Source organism: Tauraco erythrolophus, chromosome 6, assembly GCF_009769465.1.
Source record: "Tauraco erythrolophus isolate bTauEry1 chromosome 6, bTauEry1.pri, whole genome shotgun sequence".
Lineage (NCBI taxonomy): Eukaryota > Metazoa > Chordata > Aves > Musophagiformes > Musophagidae > Tauraco > Tauraco erythrolophus.
This window is the reverse complement of record NC_141470.1, coordinates 59,385,437-59,406,819: the sequence shown is the minus strand read 5'-3', so window position 1 is coordinate 59,406,819 and position 21,383 is coordinate 59,385,437. Positions and strand designations below refer to the sequence as shown.

At 39.3% G+C, this 21,383-nt stretch overlaps 1 protein-coding gene across 4 annotated transcripts; it reads right to left on the bottom strand.

Annotated features, from left to right (window-relative positions):
* Positions 1-1,842: 1,842 nt before the first annotated feature.
* Positions 1,843-21,332, bottom strand: CCNK (cyclin K). Of its 4 annotated transcripts, none has more exons than XM_086613212.1 (12): positions 21,251-21,332; positions 19,138-19,404; positions 17,913-17,994; positions 17,186-17,317; positions 16,261-16,366; positions 16,060-16,117; positions 12,521-12,690; positions 10,600-10,892; positions 9,003-9,056; positions 6,495-6,528; positions 5,338-5,412; positions 1,843-3,152 (listed from the first exon to the last, which is right to left on the bottom strand). In XM_086613212.1, exons 2-12 carry the CDS (start codon positions 19,332-19,334, stop codon positions 2,530-2,532), a joined length of 1,824 nt encoding a protein of 607 aa, XP_086469338.1. In that variant the 5' UTR covers positions 19,335-19,404; positions 21,251-21,332; the 3' UTR covers positions 1,843-2,529. The 4 variants fall into 4 exon arrangements, with proteins under 4 accessions (XP_086469338.1, XP_086469340.1, XP_086469341.1 ...); XM_086613214.1 differs by having other exon boundaries at positions 21,279-21,298; XM_086613215.1 differs by lacking the exon at positions 21,251-21,332 and adding an exon at positions 20,999-21,040.
* Between the last annotated feature and the right edge of the window lie 51 nt (positions 21,333-21,383).

Here is a 21,383-nt window from a genome sequence, read left to right as displayed (position 1 = left end):
TCTTTGCTTTTTGTTTTGACCTCTGGTTTCTAGCCACCATTGATTACTTGTCTTCCTCCTGTATGATTCATACCTTGAGATTTTCATACCAGAAAAGGTGATGTGAAGCACGGGCGTCGTTCTTCCTTAACATCTAATCTCCAACACAGGGTTACTTTAATCTATCTGCTTGGAAGCCCATTTTAATTTTGGTGGCATCTAATCACTGGATTAAGCAGAGAATTTAAGCATATTGGGAACAAGGTTAATTTATGTCAGCAAATTTTAACTAAAGCAATGCAAATGTCGCCAGCACTTGTAGAGAGTTAATTGTGTTGATGACATGCTTGCTGTTTTAGAAGTACGTTAGACTAACAGGTCCTCTCAAGAAGACAGGAACTATGCTGATCAGATTAGTAGCCTTACGAGCTATGTAATTCTCATTCAAATATTCCCTGCTATCAAATCTCTCAAAATCTGTTCAATGACTTCAAGCAAAGCTTGTTTTCTTCCACCTGCAGATCTCGCCTACGAGGGAAGCAGTGCTGCAATTGAGGTCCATTAGTGCTGCAAATCTTGAAGAGACAGTTTACAGGGTAGCCAGTAGTTCAGCTGAACAGTCTCGATACCCTGAGCGTATATCCCATTTTTTAAGATTCTATTTGGCGGCATAAATCGTCAATGCAAGATGTGCATCATTGATTTTGCAGAAGAACGCGACAGTGCTGTACATTGAGGTGTTACTGTTGGGGGGTTTTAGGCTTGCTACTCTTCATACTTAGCTCCATTTGAGCTATAAAGTGTCTTCCTGGGGTAAAATGACACTCAACGACTTCACAGGATGACTTGGGTGCTGAATTCTCAGCTGTCTAAAAAGATGTTTTTTATGCATATTTAAATTCACTTACCTATGCGCTAAGTCTTCAGTGAAACTACCTGAGCTTTGTACATGAAGTTGGAGGGGAGCATCCCTTGAAATAGCAGCCATTAAATTGATGTATTTGGGGCAATAGTCCAAGTTAATTTCCTCAAGATTGAAGCCCTGGGTTCTGCAATCCTCTGGCAAAGAAAGCATCCACTGTTTACAAATGGACTTTGCTTGCTTAAGGGAAGTAAAATGACATCCTTGACTTTTGTTGGAGTGACTGAAGTGAATGGCATTTCCCTAAAAGTTTCTGAAATGCTGCGGTGTAACCAGCTTCAGTTGGCTCTTTGCACCTCAACAAGACTGCTGAGCACAACCTTGTTTGAGAATGGCACATTTTTATCCAAATATTAGATATTAAAAGAAATCAGTGTTAAAGTGACCTTTTATCTTTTTAGAAACCGTGGGGGAAGAGTACTACTGATCTTTTTCAAAGTGCATGACTGTAAAGTGATAAAATTGTATATTTTTCATAATGTGGGGAAAGTCTATTTGTGCTGCTTTAGAAATCAGTTTAAAGTTTGATTTCTGTTAAACCTGTGATCTTACAGCCCTGCTCTATTTTCTGTACATGATTTACAAAGAACTGGAAAAGTTAGCACCTGCTGTTGTGTATATAGCAAAATTCTTTAGACCTTAGCACGCGTTTTTACCTATTATTGAACCACTCTGGCTTTTTTGGGGAGGGAAAGTAACAGTACAGATTTTTTTTGATAATGTGTGTAAAACATTCATTTGAAATATTTTAGTAAAAACGAAGTGAGAGATTGATTGTGATAGTGTATACTTCTAGTTGAATAAAATAAAATACATTCTTTTTAAATAAACTGATGAATAAGATTCGGGAGACCACTGCTGAAATACCTTGCAGTAAGTACCATAGTTAGGAATTCTGAACTAATATGAAAAACCTGGAAATACACTAAATTCGGAACTGATTTTATTTGGGTAGATGTGAACGAAGTAGTCCCATTTATAACCAGAATGTACATCACAGTAGGTTGTTACATTCAGACTTTCACACTTAGAAAATATATATATTATGTACAGGACTTTCCAAATAGGTGTAAACATACAATACTTTAAGATACCAGTACATTCCAAAACAAAAATATCAGCAAGGCAAACACCTCAAAATGATTCCAGTCAGCTAGCATTCAGAATCTCTCTTAAATAAAGTAGCTCTTATGCTTGACATCGTGTTGTTTTAATTATTACTAAAAATGAAGTTTCTTAACTATAGATCAAATTTCGTGGTATCTAGCTATTTTGATAATCAAAAATAGGCACTGTTTTCTAGAAGGAAATTTTCTTCTTACTGATATAATTGAGCCAATATGGCTGGTTTTGCTAGTACAAAGTAATCCAGTGCTGGAGTAACTCAAGACAATTTAAACTTAAGTCAAACGTATAAAGTTAGAATAGATACTGCAAAGCTGATTAAAATCTAGAAGCCTATATAACTCACCATAAACAATACTGCAAACAGATCAGCTAAATTTTCATTTCACCACCTCATTTCTTCATCTAAGTTACTCAAATTACCCTCCATCTTTACAAAGTAGGTTTTGGCTAGCTACTCCTGCCTAGTCAACACAAAGGGGTATCGTGCAAATTATCTCATGCTATCTCATCCATGTAGCACGTCCAAGTCCTGCTACAGGTGGCATACCAGGGGGTGGAATTGGAGGTGGTACAGGTGGCTGTCCACCTGGGGGAACTGCAGGTGGGGGGTAACTAGCTGGTGGCATTCCCAGCCCTGGAGGTGGATGAGGTGGTACTGCATGAGTTGGAGGCAGTCTTGGAGGTGGGAAATTAGGGTTGTATGTAGGTGGAGGAGGATATCCAGGAGTAGGAGGTGGAATATTGGGTGGGGGGAATGAAGTAGGGGGTGGAGGTGGAACTGGTGGTGGAGGGTTGGGAGGGTAGACATGAGGATGATATGGAAGATGAGTTGGTGGTCCATAGGCTGGTGGTAAAGCTCCATAAGTTGGTCCTTCTGTTTTCATCATTGACTGAAGACTTTGATAACCCTCCCCTGACATATAAGAATTTGTGGTAGACATCCCTGTAATGTAACTGGTGGGGGGTGGGGGTGGGGGACGATGTGGCAGAGGTGGAGGTTGATGTACTGGGGCAGGATGAGCGGGCGGAGGAATCTGGACCTTTGGCATATCTACTGAGTCCACAGTAGTAGATTGCTCTGCTTCTCCCATTGCGACTGCAGTTGTCAAAGGAGGCTTGCGCTCTGGAAAAGAAAATGTCATTATTTTTTTTGAAGGATAGTGGCAATAACAGCTTCTGAATACTTTGTATTTTTCTTCCAGTTAGCATATCAAAAGGACTCAATTCTCTAAGTCTCTGAATGCCATATGCTATCCAGTCAGACCTTCTTATATCACTAGAAAATAACTAAGCCACGTAACAAAGCTCCAAGTTCAGCTTTTCCCATTCTAGAAGTTAAATACATCTTCCATTCTTATTACTATTTTCTTATCATTTAAATATTGTTCTACAATCAGCAGAAATTAGCAGACTGGATGGACAGAATCACAACTAGCACATTTAAAAAGTCATGGGACCCAAGATACCACAAATCTTTTGATCAGTGCTTCCATCTTCTTTAGTCCAGGCCTTCCTTCTACCTCTTTTATACTCCAGGAGGTGGCCTGGGATTGATTACCTCTGCACTTCACTTGCCTCTCATGTTAGGAAATACTATTTCAAAATACAGGCCAAAGTCTTAAGTCTTTTAACGCTCAGTTCTAAACTTGTTTACCAAATGAAAGGAAAAAGAAAACTGGAGGGTAAGTAAGAAAGTGAGATAGATTGCTTGAGACACGAACACTGATCAGCCTTGTTCCACTGATTAGTTTCAGGGACCTCAGTACCTGACAGTCTGGGGAAGTTCATAAAAAGGTCGGAATTTTACAGAATTATACTTGTCCATTTCTGAGAAGAACATGCTTTAAACTGTCTTCTCTTTAAGTAAGAGTAGTATTTTTTTTTCCTCTTAATGCAGACATTATAAAGTAAGGAACATCACAATAAGAAGACTGACCTAAGGGCAACATCTCTGCATGGTCATTATAGTCAGTATTAAAATGCCCAAGAAAAAAGAGTTTGGGGCATCTTGGCATCCATCTTGCTTGTACATATATAAATATCTAAAACATCGTTTAGTAAGAAAAGTTATTTAGAAGCAGATACAGGTCAGTCATTTCCAGTGGCATGCACTAAACTGGTAACACTAAATGGAATTTGAGATGAATCCACCTTCTAGTACTTCTGCTCATCAATAAACATTCTCAGTTTTCACCTGATTTTTCCTCAGAGCCCCAAAAGACAAGAGTTGGCCTCTAAAGAATGGTTCTTAAAATGTTTCAATGCTTATGAAATTATTTGCTTGTATAAACACATTCTAAGAGGAAAATATTAGATCACAAGGGAAACAGATTCGTTACCTGCCTGAACAGGATTTACCTTATCTAAGCAGTCATAATTTTAAAAGCAAAATTGTCCCCTAGGGCAGCTGCATAATTAGATCATGCAAGGTGGGTATGCTGGCTGTGGTACCTATGATTCCAATGACTTCTAGCTCCTGAATTGGAGAAGACAATAGTTTCCCCATTTGCTCATTTTCAGAATCGTTCTGGATGCAAGATGCATTCAAGATTTAACAGCTGAAGGAATGATGAATATGATGTTTAAAAGAACCCCTTCATACTTAATTAGATTTTAACAAATGGGAAAAAAATGGTCCTATTCTATTTCAGAGCACTGTTTTTCTCCCTGTTAGAAACTGTCATCTTACAGTTACATTATGTACCATGCTCACTAAAATATTTATGTCATATTTACGGGTCACTGGAAGGACAGCTAATGCATCAAGGTGCTGGAAGCACATTTTTACAACTGTACAGTTTATTTTGCAAGCATAAGGCATGCATGCAGAGTTGAAGTTCTCCAGCAGATGAAAGTCCTCTTTTAGGACGTAGCAAAGAAAGTATTCCCTCTTATTGTGTAGAAGTTACATACCTGCAGAATTGCTGTACTAAAGACGTAACATGAAGGACTTCTATAGGTTAGTTGGAACCTACTCTAGTAATATTAATATGGGATCTGCCATCCTTTTGAAAACTTAAGTCTCTTTTTGCCTGCTAGTGACAATTCATTTTAGTCTTCTCGGACTTTTAACAGTCACAGCTTTGTTTTCCCTTTGTCCACCTAGCATAGTCTTGTTTCCGTCGTAACTCTTCTGCTTCTGTCTGGAAAAGCCTGTGCAACTAAGATGAAATTCCCTTTGGAGCTTTTACTTGTCAAGCTGATTAATCAAGGCAACAACCTCTCCCCCAGCATTGCTACCACCATCTGAATGAAAAGCAAAGCAATTAACTGCAAGAGTAAACGTGTTTTAGAAAATAAAAGCTTACCTGGAGGTGGATGTGCAGGAGGTATTGGTGGATGTGAAGTTTCAATTTTAGGAATTTTAGATGGTGGTGGTGGATCTAAAAAACGATTGGAAGTTCCTAATTAGCTAATGCTCTGCAATATTTTCCAAAGTCCATCTCCAGTCTCACACTAATGATTATCATATCATATTACACTATTCAAAAGTACAGTGGAAATTCTATATACTGTGTATGTTTAATAAAGAAAACCAAAATCAAGACTTTTGTATGAATGAAGTGGCATCAAGTATCATACATCTTCCAAAAGAACACATGCCTACAAATTCAAGCTATGTATTTTATAACTAGAGACAAATCATCCCAATAACACTATGAATGTGCAGATGAGCACACGTACGTTTGCTAGCACAGAACTGTAACTTGTAAATAGTTAAATCTCAGGGGAAGCTGAACTGTGCTCTGCGAGAGGAACATGTGTCTAGAAACCAAACAAAATGACAATTGCACAGGAGAGAGGAGGGAGAATGGACAACTCTCTGGAATCTATCTGCAGAGCCAAAGAGAGAGAAGTACCAAACTTACCTAGGAAAAGGTTACAGAATCACATCCTAGCTATCCTAAAAGACGTTGTTCCAAATCAGAATGAAGGGAAAATAACAACCAACCAACCAAACCCAAACCAATGAAAAGAACTAGATGTGATCACTACAGTGAAGCATTTCTTAACCTAGACTACACATATTGACACAAAATGCCTTTTACTGGCAGTCACACCAACAACTGATTACAAATCTCATTGAATATCAATGGACATTATTAGTGCAGCTATTTAATGACATCATTATCTTCAGTCGCTCCAACTCCCACAGCTTGCTGAAGATCTACTCCAAACGATGCATGGAACTGTAGAATTGTAGAGTTCAGTAGTTTAGCAAGACTTCTACTGAATAGACTGTATTAAGGGGCTGTTAAGGCACAGTTACACTCCAGTTTTTCAAGTTTTGCACTTAGGAACGTTTTTAAAATAGTTACAGTATATTTAAAGACGTATTATTATGATCAGAATAGTTTAGAACTGCCACGACTGTAAGCAAACAAACTAAGCACACGTCAGCAAAATACTTACTCTTGTTAAAACAGTAAAACAAAAGCAGTATGAATCAAACGTTAACGTTTACCTGATGTCTTTGTTTCTTCTTTTGGAGATACAGCCTGTTAAAAAAATAAAAGGATAGAAATAAGACCACTGCAAAATACAAAGCATTTTAAAACGGTAACAAGTAAGCAAAACAGGAAACAACTTACAGCCTGCTGAAGAACTTTTGTACAGATCTGACTAAACCAGAACCAGTTTCCAACTCAATGAGTTTCCTCCTCCCTCCCGTAAAAGGAGACAGAACAAACCCTTTATTTGTTCCTATACTTTTTATTAGGAGGCTAATCATGTCCAGTCTCTTTAGGCAGGTGCAACACAAACACTGAACAAAGTCAAATCATGCCGGGAAAGCCCACCTTAACTGGCAGAAAGAACAGACTGAAAAAATAGCGGCTATTTTAGATACAGCATTTCCTGCTGTTCTCACTGTTCAGTATTAGATCTCGTTTAATTTATTTATCATCCACAAACGCCATGGTCTGGTACACTGCTCACTAAGCTGAAAGCAAGAGACTTGGCCTCTGTTCCTAATTCTGCTTTGACCTGTCATTCAACCTTTGCCAAAATCACTTCAGGCCTTTATGCTTTATTTACCGAGACAGGAGTGCAGTGAAAGCATTGCTCAGTGTAAAACATTTCAGAAGCCTTGAGATGGATAGCACTGTAGAAAAGCCAAATGTTATGCCAGAAAAAAACTTAAGCACACTGAGCAAAATGTACAAAACCTTGCATCATCCTTCCAATCACAAGGTTCTGTTTGGGATTTTTTTGTTGTTTTGTTGTGTTGTTTTTTTTAAAGAATCACAGACAAGGGAGTGAGAAAAATACTTCCAGCTTGCTTAGGCCAACTGAGATGGCTAGTTGATGGTCTTTGAGAACAGCAAAAACCCTAACTGAAATTTTAAGTACAATAAGCTTAGTTACAAACGTACTTAAAATTTATGATAAAAGTCACAGGGGTAGGGTACATAGCTCCTCTGTCTTTTGAATGAAAGGGGTTTCTTGAAGGGACTGTTTACCTCTAGTGGCTTTACCTTCACCAACTGTTGCTCAGTTCCCATCACTTTACTTTCTGCAGCAAGAATGGACTTGCATTTACTTTCTGCAAGAAGAATGGGCTTGCATTTCACTCCAATTTGAACAATTTTCCTTAATTCTGATTGGTATTCTCAAGATTTCTGCTGTTCAACACAACGGTAGCCAAGGCCTGCTTGAGACTACCTCATTTTTACCTCTGATAGACATTTCCTTCCAGCTACTTTCCTACTTTTTAAGGACAATCTTCACCTTCCCATTCCAAACACACATACTTCTCTTGGTGACTTGACTCTCACAGACTTGTCTGCTGCCTTCTTTTAACTTCGGTACCTTTTTCTCGATTTTCTAGCACTAAATTCCTTGTCTGTAAAACTGAATGCCAAGATCAGATCTCCCTGCACTTTCAAACAGAAGCAAATCCCCACTACTTGCAACATTTCCAAAAATCACTCATTCTGTGAAGTTAATCACTTCAAATGGCAAGCAATTCGGTTATTGTGCATTCGTTAACATAGAGCAATGTTCAGAAAATCATGTCAGTAAGGTATATACCATTAGAACAGAAAAAGCAACTGGAGCCAAATAGCTTGTGTGACAGGAAAAGAAACATTAGTTTAAACTGTATTTATGCTAAAGAAATAAAAAAAATTAAAAAAAAATAAAAAAAGAATCAAGAAGCAACAAAACCAAAGCCTGTAAGAATTTAAATCGCTTCTCTAATAACAGCAGCTGTGAAAATACAGATGAGCTTTTTTTTTGTCCTTTTACTGCATTGTAGTTTGTATTGCTCCAGTCATGACATCCCAGGGTCAACATTACTGATTTATCAGCACCCTGTTATTTAGCACTTTCAGAATAAGCTCAATCCATACCACAATGGAACTGTTCTTTTAGTGCAGTTTCTACATGCATTAAAGTTGTTCCCACTAACAATTTTTACTTTAATTAAACTAAACATACTATTTACATCTAGTGATTCACCAGAATATTTTTAGTGAAGTCAACCAAACATTCAAGTGCTCTTCACCACCAAAGATGCAGAGGATGTGCAGATGCTTTAGACAATCTGCTATGGGTCTGTAAGTCATAGGCCAATGCCTCAGCTGCTTGAAAGTATCTTGGCTCAGCAGACAGTAATGGAGTCATAAGAGTTCATGTAAATGGAAAATCTGGCCTCCAGGAACAAAGTGTATTTATGTTCTGTACAAACCAAAGGAGAAGTCATGCAAAGCTCTATTTATAGATGGAGGCAAGCATTTTAAGGAAGGTTTATGGTACATCTAACTGAAGAACATTTTAGAAGCACCAAGTAAATCTTTCAAACACTACACATCTTGTTCTCCTAGACTGCTTTCTGGAGAAAGAATGATTTTGGATCACCACAGTTGCTTTTCTCAGATTCATGCTGCTTGTGCTCTTCTACAAAATTACTCCTGTGAGTCACCCTTTGCTTTATATTTGCTCTGGATGCCCGCAGTGTACCAAGCCTTACCTTTTTATCTGCACTGTTCACGTCCTTAATTATTAGGTGGTGGACCTCAAACTCCTAATTTCAAGAAAAGGTAAGTTGCTCTGAGGACTTGACCAGAGGTGATTGTTAAACAACAGCAGATACTATTCATGCTAAAGGCACTTTTTCCCATGAGGTAGTTCATTAACACATGGGATGGGATGAAATCAGTAGCACTGTGAAGGTAGAGCCTTTACATGAATGAACAAGCATTCATAACAACTTACAATCACATGGACACACACAGAAAAATCTAAATTGTCATTTACAGTTTCTGATGTGCCAAACTGTCCCAGGCATTTTTGTTGAAGAAAAATAAGAAAAGAGTTGCCTGACTACTCATCTGACAGCCCAAGCTAAGTTTGTGCTGATGGTAGAAAAAGCATGAAAAGAAATACATACTATCTATAAAGAGTCCTCTCATTTTCAAGGTAATTAACACATTTTATCAGCTTTCTACCCCAAACGACTCTCAAATTCAGTGCAAGAACTATATCTTTTCAGTGCAGATTTTTTCCTCTAGAGTTGGCTATATCTTGTAACTACAAGACCAAGGTTTTAGAGAGTTGCATTTTTTCTCTTTTTTTGGGAGGCTGCTATCATGATGATGCTATACTCTTCCAATTCCATTTCATTCTGTCGTTTGTTGCTTCTTCTTGGGTTTTTTTTGGTAGGTATTATTATTATTATTAATACTATTATTATTCCCTCCCAATGTCTGTTCTCTGGTTTGAGCATGCATTAATTACATGTTAGAGCAAAACCTGTAAAAACTGTATAAAATTTACTTCCTAAATGGACTTGTTCCAAAGATTTTACTTCTGAAAACACTCTTCTTACTAAGTACATGCAAGAAGATTTGGGTAACACTTTAACACTTTTTTTTTTTTTTGATAACTTACAAGTGAAAAAAAACAACCCACACAAAAAGTGTAGATTTTGATCTGAAAGCTTCATTTGGACTTGATGACTGTGGAAAAGCACTCAGAGGACTTGTGATATTACCCAAATGCCAATGTGCTTTCTTATTTTCAATGATGAGGTGATAATACAAAGTGACACTTTAACGTATGATGCATTTATGGGCTTCTACTGTTACCGGATTATTGTGAAAAACTTGTAAGATTTCTGACATACTTTGAGAAGTCACCATTCTCTTAAATTTGTCATCAAAGACCAGAAAGTGAAATAACATCTTCAGAAGCATTGTGCACATCTCTGCATTCAGGTATGGCACAAGAGACCTTCCCTAAATGAAGCCTGCTTAACAGCAAAAACAACAAGCTTTGATCGCACAGAACCACAGAGAATTAGAACCTTAATAGCTCACGCTGACTCAGAAAGCGACTCCACTGGTTTTCCCCCAAGTGAAATGAGAGTGTGTTATGCCAAAACTGTAAAGGCTGTTCTACACTAACACACTTGACATATAACCAATGGAAGCCTACCCTACAAAATTAATTACCAGGCTCATTCTTAAAGCAAACACAAGTCTGATGCACATTGCAGACTTAAAACCAAATGGACACCAGATCAGCCTGAAAATAAAATGCAAGTTAGAGTTTAAAGTTAAACTTACTGCTGGTCTTTTAATCTGTCTAGGAGGACTTGACTGGGGAGAGGGCTTTTTAGACTGCTGTGCTTGTGTTTGCTGTTGCTGCTGCTGCTGCTGTTGTTGTTGCGCTGACTGTTGTGACTCTTTTTGCTGCTGAGTCTGTGATTGCTCTGAACTCTGGGATTGCTGTGGTTGCTGTACCGTAGGTGCCTGGGGTGTAGATTGAAGAGATGGTGGCTGCTGCAACTGGTGAGGAGTATGATGAGGCATTTGCTGTTTTCCCTGTGAGTATAGATCCAGGATCTGATGACAGATGTCTTTAAAAAAAAAAAGAATATCCAAAAGATTATACACCCATAACGTACAAGTGTACATTTAATACACAATAATCAACTAAGCTTTTTATTGGACATCAACTTCAAAAAAATTCACTGCAAACATTACTCGCTGTTATAATGACCACAGATTTGATCTTTTAAAAGCAGACTTTTTCAATTCATATTTGCATTTCTGAGTTTTTCTGCCTATGATAAATAATATGTAGACATACAGGCACACCCTCCAGAAGAAGAAGTAGTAGTGTCTTGGTATTAGCATACCATACATCATTATTGTGTGGCTGGAGAGCCAGGTAACAGCATAACAACAGGATAGCAATATGGTTAGAAAGGGACTGAAGGAAGATGATATGTTAAAAACATACACATCTAGTCAGGCCAGTCAAAAAAGTTTCAGGAAACTAAGTAAAGGACTAGTACTAAATTATTCTTCCAACATGTTAGGAGATAAAGGTCTGTCAGAAAACATGTAAGAACATCTGACAAGCAGATGCAAGAGCAGCACTCAAGGAAAAGAAAACCTCTCTGGAAAACTTAAATAAGTTCCTTCAATGAGCATTCACTGATGCAGTAGCAGAAACTGGAGAGATTCCCATTCTATAACCCTCTTTGGCAGAGAGCTATCTGAAACCAAAGCAACTCTGGAAAAAGCCATGACACAAACGGAGCAAGTAAACATTTAAGAAATCACCAGAATTGTATGGTATTCACCTAAAAGTTCTAAGAGCAACACCTGAGAGTTAAATCACCTGAACAGCAACACATACTGTTTCATTTAAGACTTCCTTAGCACCAAACGCCAGGCTGTGACAAACGTCAGTTTTTAAAGGTTTATAAAGCAGTTTATGAAACTACAAGTATGCTTAGTCTGACACTTGTACCAGGTAAGTTAGTAAAAGCTTTAATAAAGACAAATTAGTGGCCACATAACCACAATTTACTTAACAAGAGTCAAGCGAGGTCCTGCTTTATTTTATGAACTTCCTGAGGTTCTTTCAAGAGGACAAGTAGCAGGTAAATATGAGCAATATATACACGAAAAGGGAATAGTATTAAGATATCTGTACTGATGAAAAAAATCCATAATCCATGCCCTATCATAATTCGCCCACACACACCCCAGAATTCATCCCCCATAATTTGTTCCTCAGTTGTGGTACACCATAAAATGTGATTGCAATCTTTGCATAATTTGGTTAAAGAGGTCAGTTGTCAATGAGAAAACCACTGGAAACCAGGCTCCAATAGTTCCAGTGCTTGTAGAGCTGCTTATTTAAAATGGGGAGAAAGGAATCACTTTAAAAAAAAAAAAACCAAACACCAAAACCCCACACACAACACCACAATTTAGCAGCTAATTAGCTGTGCTATAAACTAAACAATCAGTAAAGCAAATATTGACCAGAAGACTAATCATGATAACTAAAGATGTTTCCAGACTAAGCCAGTCTTACAAGTTTAATTAAAAACCTGGTTAAGGCATAGCACATACGTCCTCACGATTATTTTGACTAAAACCCAGATGGAAAGCAATTTGCATTTACCAATGACCTAGATAACACAGTTAAAGGGAACACTCCTCTGTTTGCAGCAAATGTTTTTCATACCTTCCAGAACATCAACAGGAACATCTTGGACAAATTGCTCCCACCATCGTCTGTACATAGGTTTTGATGTCCATTCCTGTATTTCGAACTTACACAAACGGCCTGCTAAGTACATCACTGCAACGGCTATGATCTCAGGTTCCCACTGCAGTGACAGTGTTGTACAGAGACTGAAACATAAAAAACCACAAAACAAAACACAACCCTGAAGGTAATTCTGACTGACAAAGTACAACACTTCAACGTACAACAGCTATATTTAACAGGGTATAAATCCTGCCACACTTAAACATCTCAGACAATTTTAATTAAAAACCTTGTCAAACAAAAGAGTTTACAAAACCAAACTGTTTCTGCATTACAGCTATCATGAAATAAGGCAATTTTACACAGATAATGCAGACTGCATAAGCCTACAGAAGCAACACACCACATAGGAACACCAAGTTTGGAGTTTAAAAATAAAAAAACTTTATGGGTGTGGAAAGGGAGGGAAAAGACAGGATTGTATTCCAAGTATATTCCACTGTAGTCTCACCTGTAGCATTAACTAAATACAGTGTTCGTTGCTACACAAGTGTGCTGTCACTGCATTACGCTGGTTAGGGAATGATACCCGCATTTGGATTTTTGAGTTTTCAAGTGTTTTCCAATAAAATGTAAACAAGTACTAAAAAAACCTCACAGAACTGCCAACAAGAACTTGTAAAGCAACTTGTCAAGCACAATGGAAGGGTTTAGGTCAAGCTGGGAAAACTGTAAAAGCTTATCTCTTGAATAGCCTTTGAGGTCCTTCCAACTCTAACCATTCTATGATTCTACGATTCTATCATTTGTTAAAGCTAATGCTAAACCAACTGATATTATTGGTATTAACTGAATAAGTTCCTGCTATAGTCAAAGTTACTGTTTCCTGACACTAATTTTTAATTACAAAATTCGGTTCTCTCTTTGATTCTTTTCTATCTTTTTCCTCCATGGATTCTGTAACATTGGATCTCCTTAAAGAATTTCAGATCCAGCTAGCCAGCTAAGTTTCTGTGAATTCACTAATGAATTAATTATTATGTCCTAAAATGCATCAAAATAGTAGCCTAGACAGTGGTTTAAATCCATTTTCTCTCCAGTGGGCTACATGTAACTGAAGGCCAATGGCAGAATTTGTAAACAGAAAATAGGACACAAGAACTAGCTCTTAAAGTATTGATTTCTTTGTCTTCCATGACATTTACTTGCAGGGTGTACTGCAGCTCCATAAGAACAGAACCCCCTATTCTAAAAGCCTGTGGTGTAAAGGACAGAATTATTTTCCTAGGATTCTAGAAAATACACTTCTAATATGGTATCTATTAAGTTAGCAAAAGGCAGTCTCTCAAGAACAGAGATAAGTATTATTTGAAACAAACACTCCAGCTTCATTCTACTGTTTTCATAGAATCATGGAATCATAGAATGGTTTGGGTTGGAAGGGACCTTAATGGGCAGGGACACCTTCTACTACACCAGGTTGCCCAAAGCCTCATCCAACCTGGCCTTGGACACTTCCAGGGATGGGACAGCCACAACTTCTCTGGGCAACCTGTTCCAGTGCCTCACCACCCTCCGAGGGAAGAATTTCTTCCTTCTATCTAATCTAAATCTGCCCTCTTTCAGTTTAAAGCCATTGCCCTTCGTCCTATCACTACACGCCCTTGTAAAAAGTCCCTCTTCAGCTTTTCTGTAGGCCTTTAGGTACTGGAAGGCTGCTAGGTCTCCCCAGAGCCTTCTCTTCTCCAGGCTGAACAGCCCCAAATCTCTCAGCCTGTCTTCATAGGAGAGGTGCTCCAGCCCTCGGATCATCTTCGTGGCCCTCCTCTGGACTCGCTCCAACAGGTCCATGTCCTTCTTGTGTTGGGGACTCCAGAGCCGAACACAGTATTCCAGGTGGGGTCTCACAAGAGCAGAGTAGAGGGGCAGAATCACTTCCCTCAACCTGCTGGCCACACTTCTTTGGATGCAGCCCAGGATACAGTTGGCTTTCTGAGCTGCCAGCGCACATTGCTGGCTCATGTTGAGCTTCTCATCCACCAGCACTCCCAAGTCCTTTTCCTCAGGGCTGCTCTCAATCCATTCTCTGCCCAGCCTGTACTTGTGCTTGGGATTGCCCCGATCCACGCGCAGGACCTTGCACTTGGCCTTGTTGAACTTCATGAGGTTCTCACAGGCCCACCTCTCCAGCCTGTCAAGGTCCCTCTGGATGGCTTCCCTTCCCTCCAGCATGTCCACAACACCACACAACTTGGTGTCATCTGCAAACTTGCTGAGGGTGCACTCGATCCCACTGTCCATGTCGCCGACAAAGATGTTAAACAGCACCAGCCCCAGTACCCACCCGAGGAACACCACTTGTCACTGGCCTCCACTTGGACATTGAACCATTGACCACAACTCTTTGAGTGCGACCATCCAGTCAGAAGTGGATGGAAGTGCATTTCCTGAAATGCATTTTCTTTAATTATTAAATTTCGTGAATTATTAAACACATCTAATTCTAAGTACAGTTGTGTCCAAAGTTTGATGGATGCATAACAGAAGTTTTCCCTGACAAACTTAACAGCGCCGTTCAAGCTGTATTTTTGTTCCATCTGTAAGATCACCATCTGCCAGAGCGACAGCAGCTGAAGTAAACGCCTCTTGACATCCTAATATGCTGAGCAACCTTTTGCTCACATGGATTTAGAGAGATGAGGTGATATCTACAGAATTTGGACTTACACTGGGCTACTTCAAATTAGGTATTTGAATAAAAAAACACCTCTTTTTTAATGGTGTTCTACTGCTATAGGTATGACCAAAAGCAACGTATGTAGCATTTCTGAATAGTCAGGCCAGCCACTTCCACTTTCTTAAGAGTTTGCTATGGAAATTAAAAATTACATTTAACTGTCCTTAGTGAATTAAATTGCCCAACTCTGTAGAATCCTCCTTAACAAGACTGAAGTGTACCGAGTTGTCTTCTGTTTGCTTTCTTTTCCCCAATGCCACGCTACACATGAAAAGTGCTTACACACACTCCTGTTAAATGATGTAATCCTTGTGTTGCAAATCCATTATTCAAGAAATTTTAAGTCTAGTGCTCAAAACTGTATTCCTCAGTGAATTTAATGGCTAGTTTACTATACCAAAATATTGCTTTAAAAAAAAAAAAAAGAGCTGACCAACATGATGGAATTGGGAAGTGATTTCTTTGGGCAAGAAGCCAGCTTCTATTGTGGAGATCTATACTTTGATTTGGCCCTTTCAAACAGTAATTTCTTTTTTTTAATTCAGCATTAAATCACTACCACAAAACTGCAAAGGTCTTCATGGTCTACTTCTATATTCATCCTAGATTCCCTGCTCAATGGAACTATCACGGTAATGATGGAAAGAAAACCTGATGAACACCATCAAGAAAACATGTAATGTAACAGGCATTTATCAGAGAAATACCTAATCCCAGCATAAAGCCAGCAACAGTAACTATTTCACTTTCAAACGGTTTCCTAGAAGTACCTTACCTGTCATTGACAAACGTCCATGCCATTTGAACCAGCTTTTGAATTTTATTTTTGTCTCCTGAAAAACAATCAGAAAAGTTGTAAGAAATATGGTTATTAGGAAGGACAAACAGTTTCCAATAAAATGCTCTTGCACTGTTAATGTAAATAAGTTCCGAAAATTAGTAACAGGCATTACTTGCTCACCCTGTAATATTTTACCTTTGAGTTGTTTGGCATACTTGAGAAGAAATTGGTATGGGTGTTCCACTTGCAAATCAAACTTTATTGTTTGTAGTAAGATTCTTTCAAGGACCATCACTTCTTCCTAGAGAATGTAACGAGGTAACCACGATATTATTCCTTCTTTTACTCACAAATATTTTATGCGGGCATAAAGCACGGCTACAGAGCATCTCCAACAAACATGTTTGTTTGCTTTTGCTTGATTAGGGTTTGTCTCCACGGAGAACAGAAACCTCTACAATTTAAAACATTATTTTAAACACAAACACCTTTTCTTCCCTTTTAATTAGGGCAGGAGAGAGGATGTGGTGTTTAAAGTTCTGTTTCCTCCATGGAGGAAAGAAGTGAACCAGAAAGCGCCAAGCACACAATATCACAACAAAAAGGTAAGCTCTCACCACATTTCTCTCCCAAGTTTCAGATCCTTCTGCTATTTAGAATAAGCAAATTTTGAGAGAAGTATAGTTTTGCTAAGTCAAATACTCTAAACAGGAAACTTCTCAACACTTTTGAGATGTAGTTCTTTTACATGACTTAAGAGTTGCTATTAATTGTTTCCTAAAATGACGTTTGAATGTCAAATATGATTTTACATGTTGATGACATTTCTAGCTCTGACCGGAATTACTCAATAGTACTTTAATTTACAAAATAACATCAGAATTGAAATGAAATCAAATGTAAACTTTTTATAGAAACAATTATACCAGTAGGCTCCCAAAGCTACTTGTATTAGCCAGAATTATTTTAAGTTACCTGAAAACTGAACTTACTACCCAAACCAGCCATAAATGCATACTGAACATAGAACAACTGGAAATCAGCCAGTGCTCTAATGAACGTGTGTCACTTTGCTGGAGAACATGTAGGATAAAATCAATTTCAACATGAGTATTTTCACCTTTGGATCATCTCCAAACTGTCCAAACTGTACATCATTTAGCAAGCTACGAGCTGTTTTAATTATATCTTTACATTTCTTAGGTGTTTCTTCAACTTTTCCTGCCAGGAAGAGACAGCAGGCTCCTGTCACCTAAAAAAGAAAGTGCTTTCAAAAAGTTGTCTGCATGTAGGTATGCAATACAGTATGGCATTGCAAAAGCCCTGTCAGTTTCCATTAACAATTCTGTAGAAGTGTCCCAGGAAAGATTTAATAAGCAAACTAATTTCTAATTTTCTTATAGTGTTAATTTAAACTTTTACTTCCTCAAAGGAAAAATACAGAATTTTCAGAACTGTCCATTTTACACAACTTGATTTCAAAGTTAGCAAGTCAAAGCAGAACTTGTGTTGGTTCAGCATTGTCTGTCAAGCAGTTTTAAGATGGTACTACGCTGCTTCTTTTCTTTTAGTCAATAGAAGAATGTCAGAACTATAGCTGTTACTCTTTCTAAAGAACAGTATCAGCAAGACATAACTGCAACGTCAATAAAATGTGTTTCTAAGCATAAATAGAAATGTGTAAACAAGAACAGAGTATTTTAAGCTGCAATGATTAAAAGATAAAATGCTTATTTTTCATCATTCAGAGCACTGGCCAGCAGTAGCATTCAACTGACTTCGTCATTTCAAGCAGTCCATGCCTAGTGCAATCGCTGTAGTAAGTCATCGATATTGTAAATACTTACATATCTGGGGAATTGTTTGAAGGAATGAAACATATAGAATCGATGGAAATAAATTATTCCGGTTGCTAGAGTATCATAATGTCTGCAGTGCACATTAAGGACTTTCAAACAGAGCAAAACAAACTTAAAACCAAACAGGCACACAGGAAAAGACACATTCTACTGTATCAAGTACCTCAAATAATTGTCCGTTCAGCAATCAGTGACAAAACACTGACTGCAAGTAAAACAGGAGCTTTAGGAAAAAAGCTACAAAACTCCCTAAGGCTGTGAAAACACGACGATTCAGCCCAGATGCAGTTGAACCCTAAAGCATTTACTGGACGTGTGCAAAGTCCTGATGGTGTTCATACGAGGATCCACACAAGGTTATCCACGTGTTAAATCGTACCTGCTGCAGAGAGGGTCAAAAGCAGCAGTAGGTACATGGAGGAACAGAACAACTATCACTTCACATTAAGGTGTTGGTGTGGAGGAAAGTTACTAACTATTTACACCTACAAACACAAATAAAATCTGAACATGCTCTCTAAGGAAAAGAGTAAAATTTCACCTTCACCAGGTTTTATTCAACAAAGAACTGAGATTAAGAGAAGCACAGGAACATAGGAAGCAAAAAGTTTTAAGTGGCAGTCTAAGAGAGAGTGGGACAGTGGGGAGAATTTTCTAAAATAAACAAACTTGTAAATCCCAATCTAAACAAACAAAACACTAAACAAAAAGAAAAAAAGTCAAGAGTGGGAGGCAGAGGTTAGAAGCCTCAGAGGCAAAATATAAAGAAGAATGAATGCACAATTCAAAATTTGAGAAGTTACTCAGATTCGTTTAGTAAGAGACCAAGTCTGGTAACGCCAAAAGTTATCCTTAGTTGGCAAGTCTGCATCATCTTACTTCCCCATTACCCAAATGGTTCAGTTGAAACCTTGTTTATCCAATGAACCGATAAAAATTGTGTAGGAACACATTATATCAAAAGGCAACCTGGTGTACTGGAGGGTGTGCCTGCCCAGGGCAGGGAGGTTGGAACTAGATGATCTTTGAGGTCCCTTCCAACCCAAACCATTCTGTGATTCTACGATCTGAGCAAGTTAACTCAAAAAGATTTTTGATTAATGATTAAGAAACACTTGAACAGCTAATTAAGCACATAACATTTCTTGTACATTTTATTTGTAAAATCCCCATTCATAAAGACATTTCACACAAACATGAGCTTAAAGGATACAGCCCTAAACGTGTTCCCACATCGAATATGAATCTGGCTCCTTCCCTGCGGTATCGCGCCTCAGTAGCTGGATCAAGCCCTTCTAGCTGCGACGGCGTGTGTGCCAAATCCTTCTTATCCCAGTACCAACATGGCTTTGTGTGGTCCAGGTTTGCCAAGTTTACAGAAGGGCTGGAATTTTCTTTGTTCTCCTTCATTTATTAAGACAGAATTGTTCTTGCTTTTTAAGTTTTCAAAAAGGAAGTCTTTAGATAGTTGCTTCAGAACCTTTAAGAAAAGACAAAAAACATTTCTTTAAAAACAGAGGGGACTTCCCCTCCCCACTCAAAGATGAGTAAAGAGGAATACTATTTAACCTTGCGTTGGAAGGGACTTTTTCTATGCTCAAAGACAATTAATTTTTAACCTTGCCCTTATCCTCCCCATATACTGCAAATTCAATTCAAAGAAACAGTAACAGGTTATGTGTGCTATTAGCTTGTTAATAAAGAAGCTTCAAGAATGCATTATCCACAACATCTGCTACTCCTCAGCAGAACAACTTTCACCTACTTTGTCCACAAAATAAGGAAAAACAAATCAGTGACGGCAGCAGCAAGATTTGAAAAGTTAGGGAGCAGCGGTAGGGGAAATCGACTCACTATTCACAACCAGGAAACAGATGATCTTTGAGGTCCCTTCCAACCCTAACCATTCTATGACTCATTAGGTCAGCCTGAGTGGCAATTTAAACACACTTGGCCTCCCGAATAGCCCTGGGTGGAAAGACAGCAGCAATCACTTAGCAAAAAGCTTTTTAAAAATGTCTGTGCTTGTACTACTTGAAGAAAAAAGGTAATGAAAGCAGCGTTATTTCACATACCAAGATCAAAACAACTGACGTGAGTCTGCAGGGTAAGGTGGCATCTAAAACCATCCCCAAAACAAGGCAGCTGATTACACTTAACCAGCATGTCACGTATGCATGTTTACACCACGAAGCTCTGCAGGCAGCTTTCTGGTGTCTGAGTTATGACCAACGTTCAGCCATGCCTCGACTTAAACACAGAATGAAGACTGTCTTGCTGCCTCTATTTCTTTCAAGCACAAACCTGCTCTTACGGTAATTCAATAAACTACAGATACTGTGCACAAATTACTGCAATCACCTCCAAAGGTTTGCATAATAAACAGTGATTAACATGTGATGCAATGCATTTGCTCTAAGCAAAGCAGCCAGAGGAAGGCTCAAAACTCTTAAAAATCAAGCTCTGAATTTTCTAGACGTTTCCCTTCTGTAAAAAGAAGATGACATGAACTGCCAGGAAAACTATGCCTGCAATAAGCATTTCACTCAACTTCAACAAGTTTCTCTTTTTCAGAATAAAGTAAACTGTCTGTGTTTGTTCCACGCTGGTTTTGAAAGAACCTTCGACACTGACGGTGTCAGCAACGAATCAACACAAACACTGTCGCAAAGAGTCAAAGGCGGTTAAAACTACCCCCGCGACCAACAAAACAGCTCTGCACCGCGACCACACGTTCTCATCGTATTCACCAAGAAAACGTTATTTCTGCAACTGCTACAGGTGGCGTTCCTCGGAAGTTATTTTAAACGCTCTAAACAGTTTAAAACTCGATTAACGCTAAAACCGCCCGAAGCGACGAGACCCGCTTCTAAAAGCAGCGAAAGCATTTCCGAACACAAAATCGGGGGAAAAAAAAAAAACAAACAAACATCCTAAACGAAGCACCCCAAGCATCCAAATCCAAACAGCAACGACCGAAAGGAACAACGAAAGTTTTTCCTTCTGCCTTTCCACGCACCCCATTGATACAGGGAAGGTTCCGGGAGCGCGATCCCGGCTCTTTTACATCCTACCTTACAGGAACCAGCCGATCGAGAGCCCAGCTCCGGCCCCTACGGACCCGAAACCGGCGCGGACGCTGGGTGTTCCGCTCCTCCCCGACCCAGCCCGCCCGCCGCAGACGAGGCTGCCGGAGCCCGGGGAGGCGCTCGCTCCCCGCCGCGGCCTCGCCGCTCCCTTCCCCCCCTTTCCCAGCCCACGGCTCTGGCCAGCGGGCGGCCCCGGAGGGCGGGCGGCCGCCGCCGCCGCCGGCGGGGCGCACTCACAGGCCGCGCGCGGGAGAGGAGCCCCCACCGGAGCGCCGAGCCTCTAAGGACAGCGCTGCCCCCGCGCCCTGCGCGCCGCCATCTTGGGAACCAAGCCAGGCCGCGCCGTGCGTCATCACGTCGGCGACACGCG

Excerpts from the sequence above, each read along its gene's own strand:
- CCNK (XM_086613212.1), bottom strand. The coding sequence starts at position 19,334 with ATGAAGGAGAACAAAGAAAATTCCAGCCCTTCTGTAAACTTGGCAAAC. Across the intron at positions 16,118-16,260 it reads GTATGCCAAACAACTCAAAG|GAGACAAAAATAAAATTCAA; the intron begins GTAAAATATTAC and ends ATTGTTTTTCAG. Across the intron at positions 6,529-9,002 it reads TGAACAGTGCAGATAAAAAG|GCTGTATCTCCAAAAGAAGA; the intron begins GTAAGGCTTGGT and ends TTTTTTTAACAG.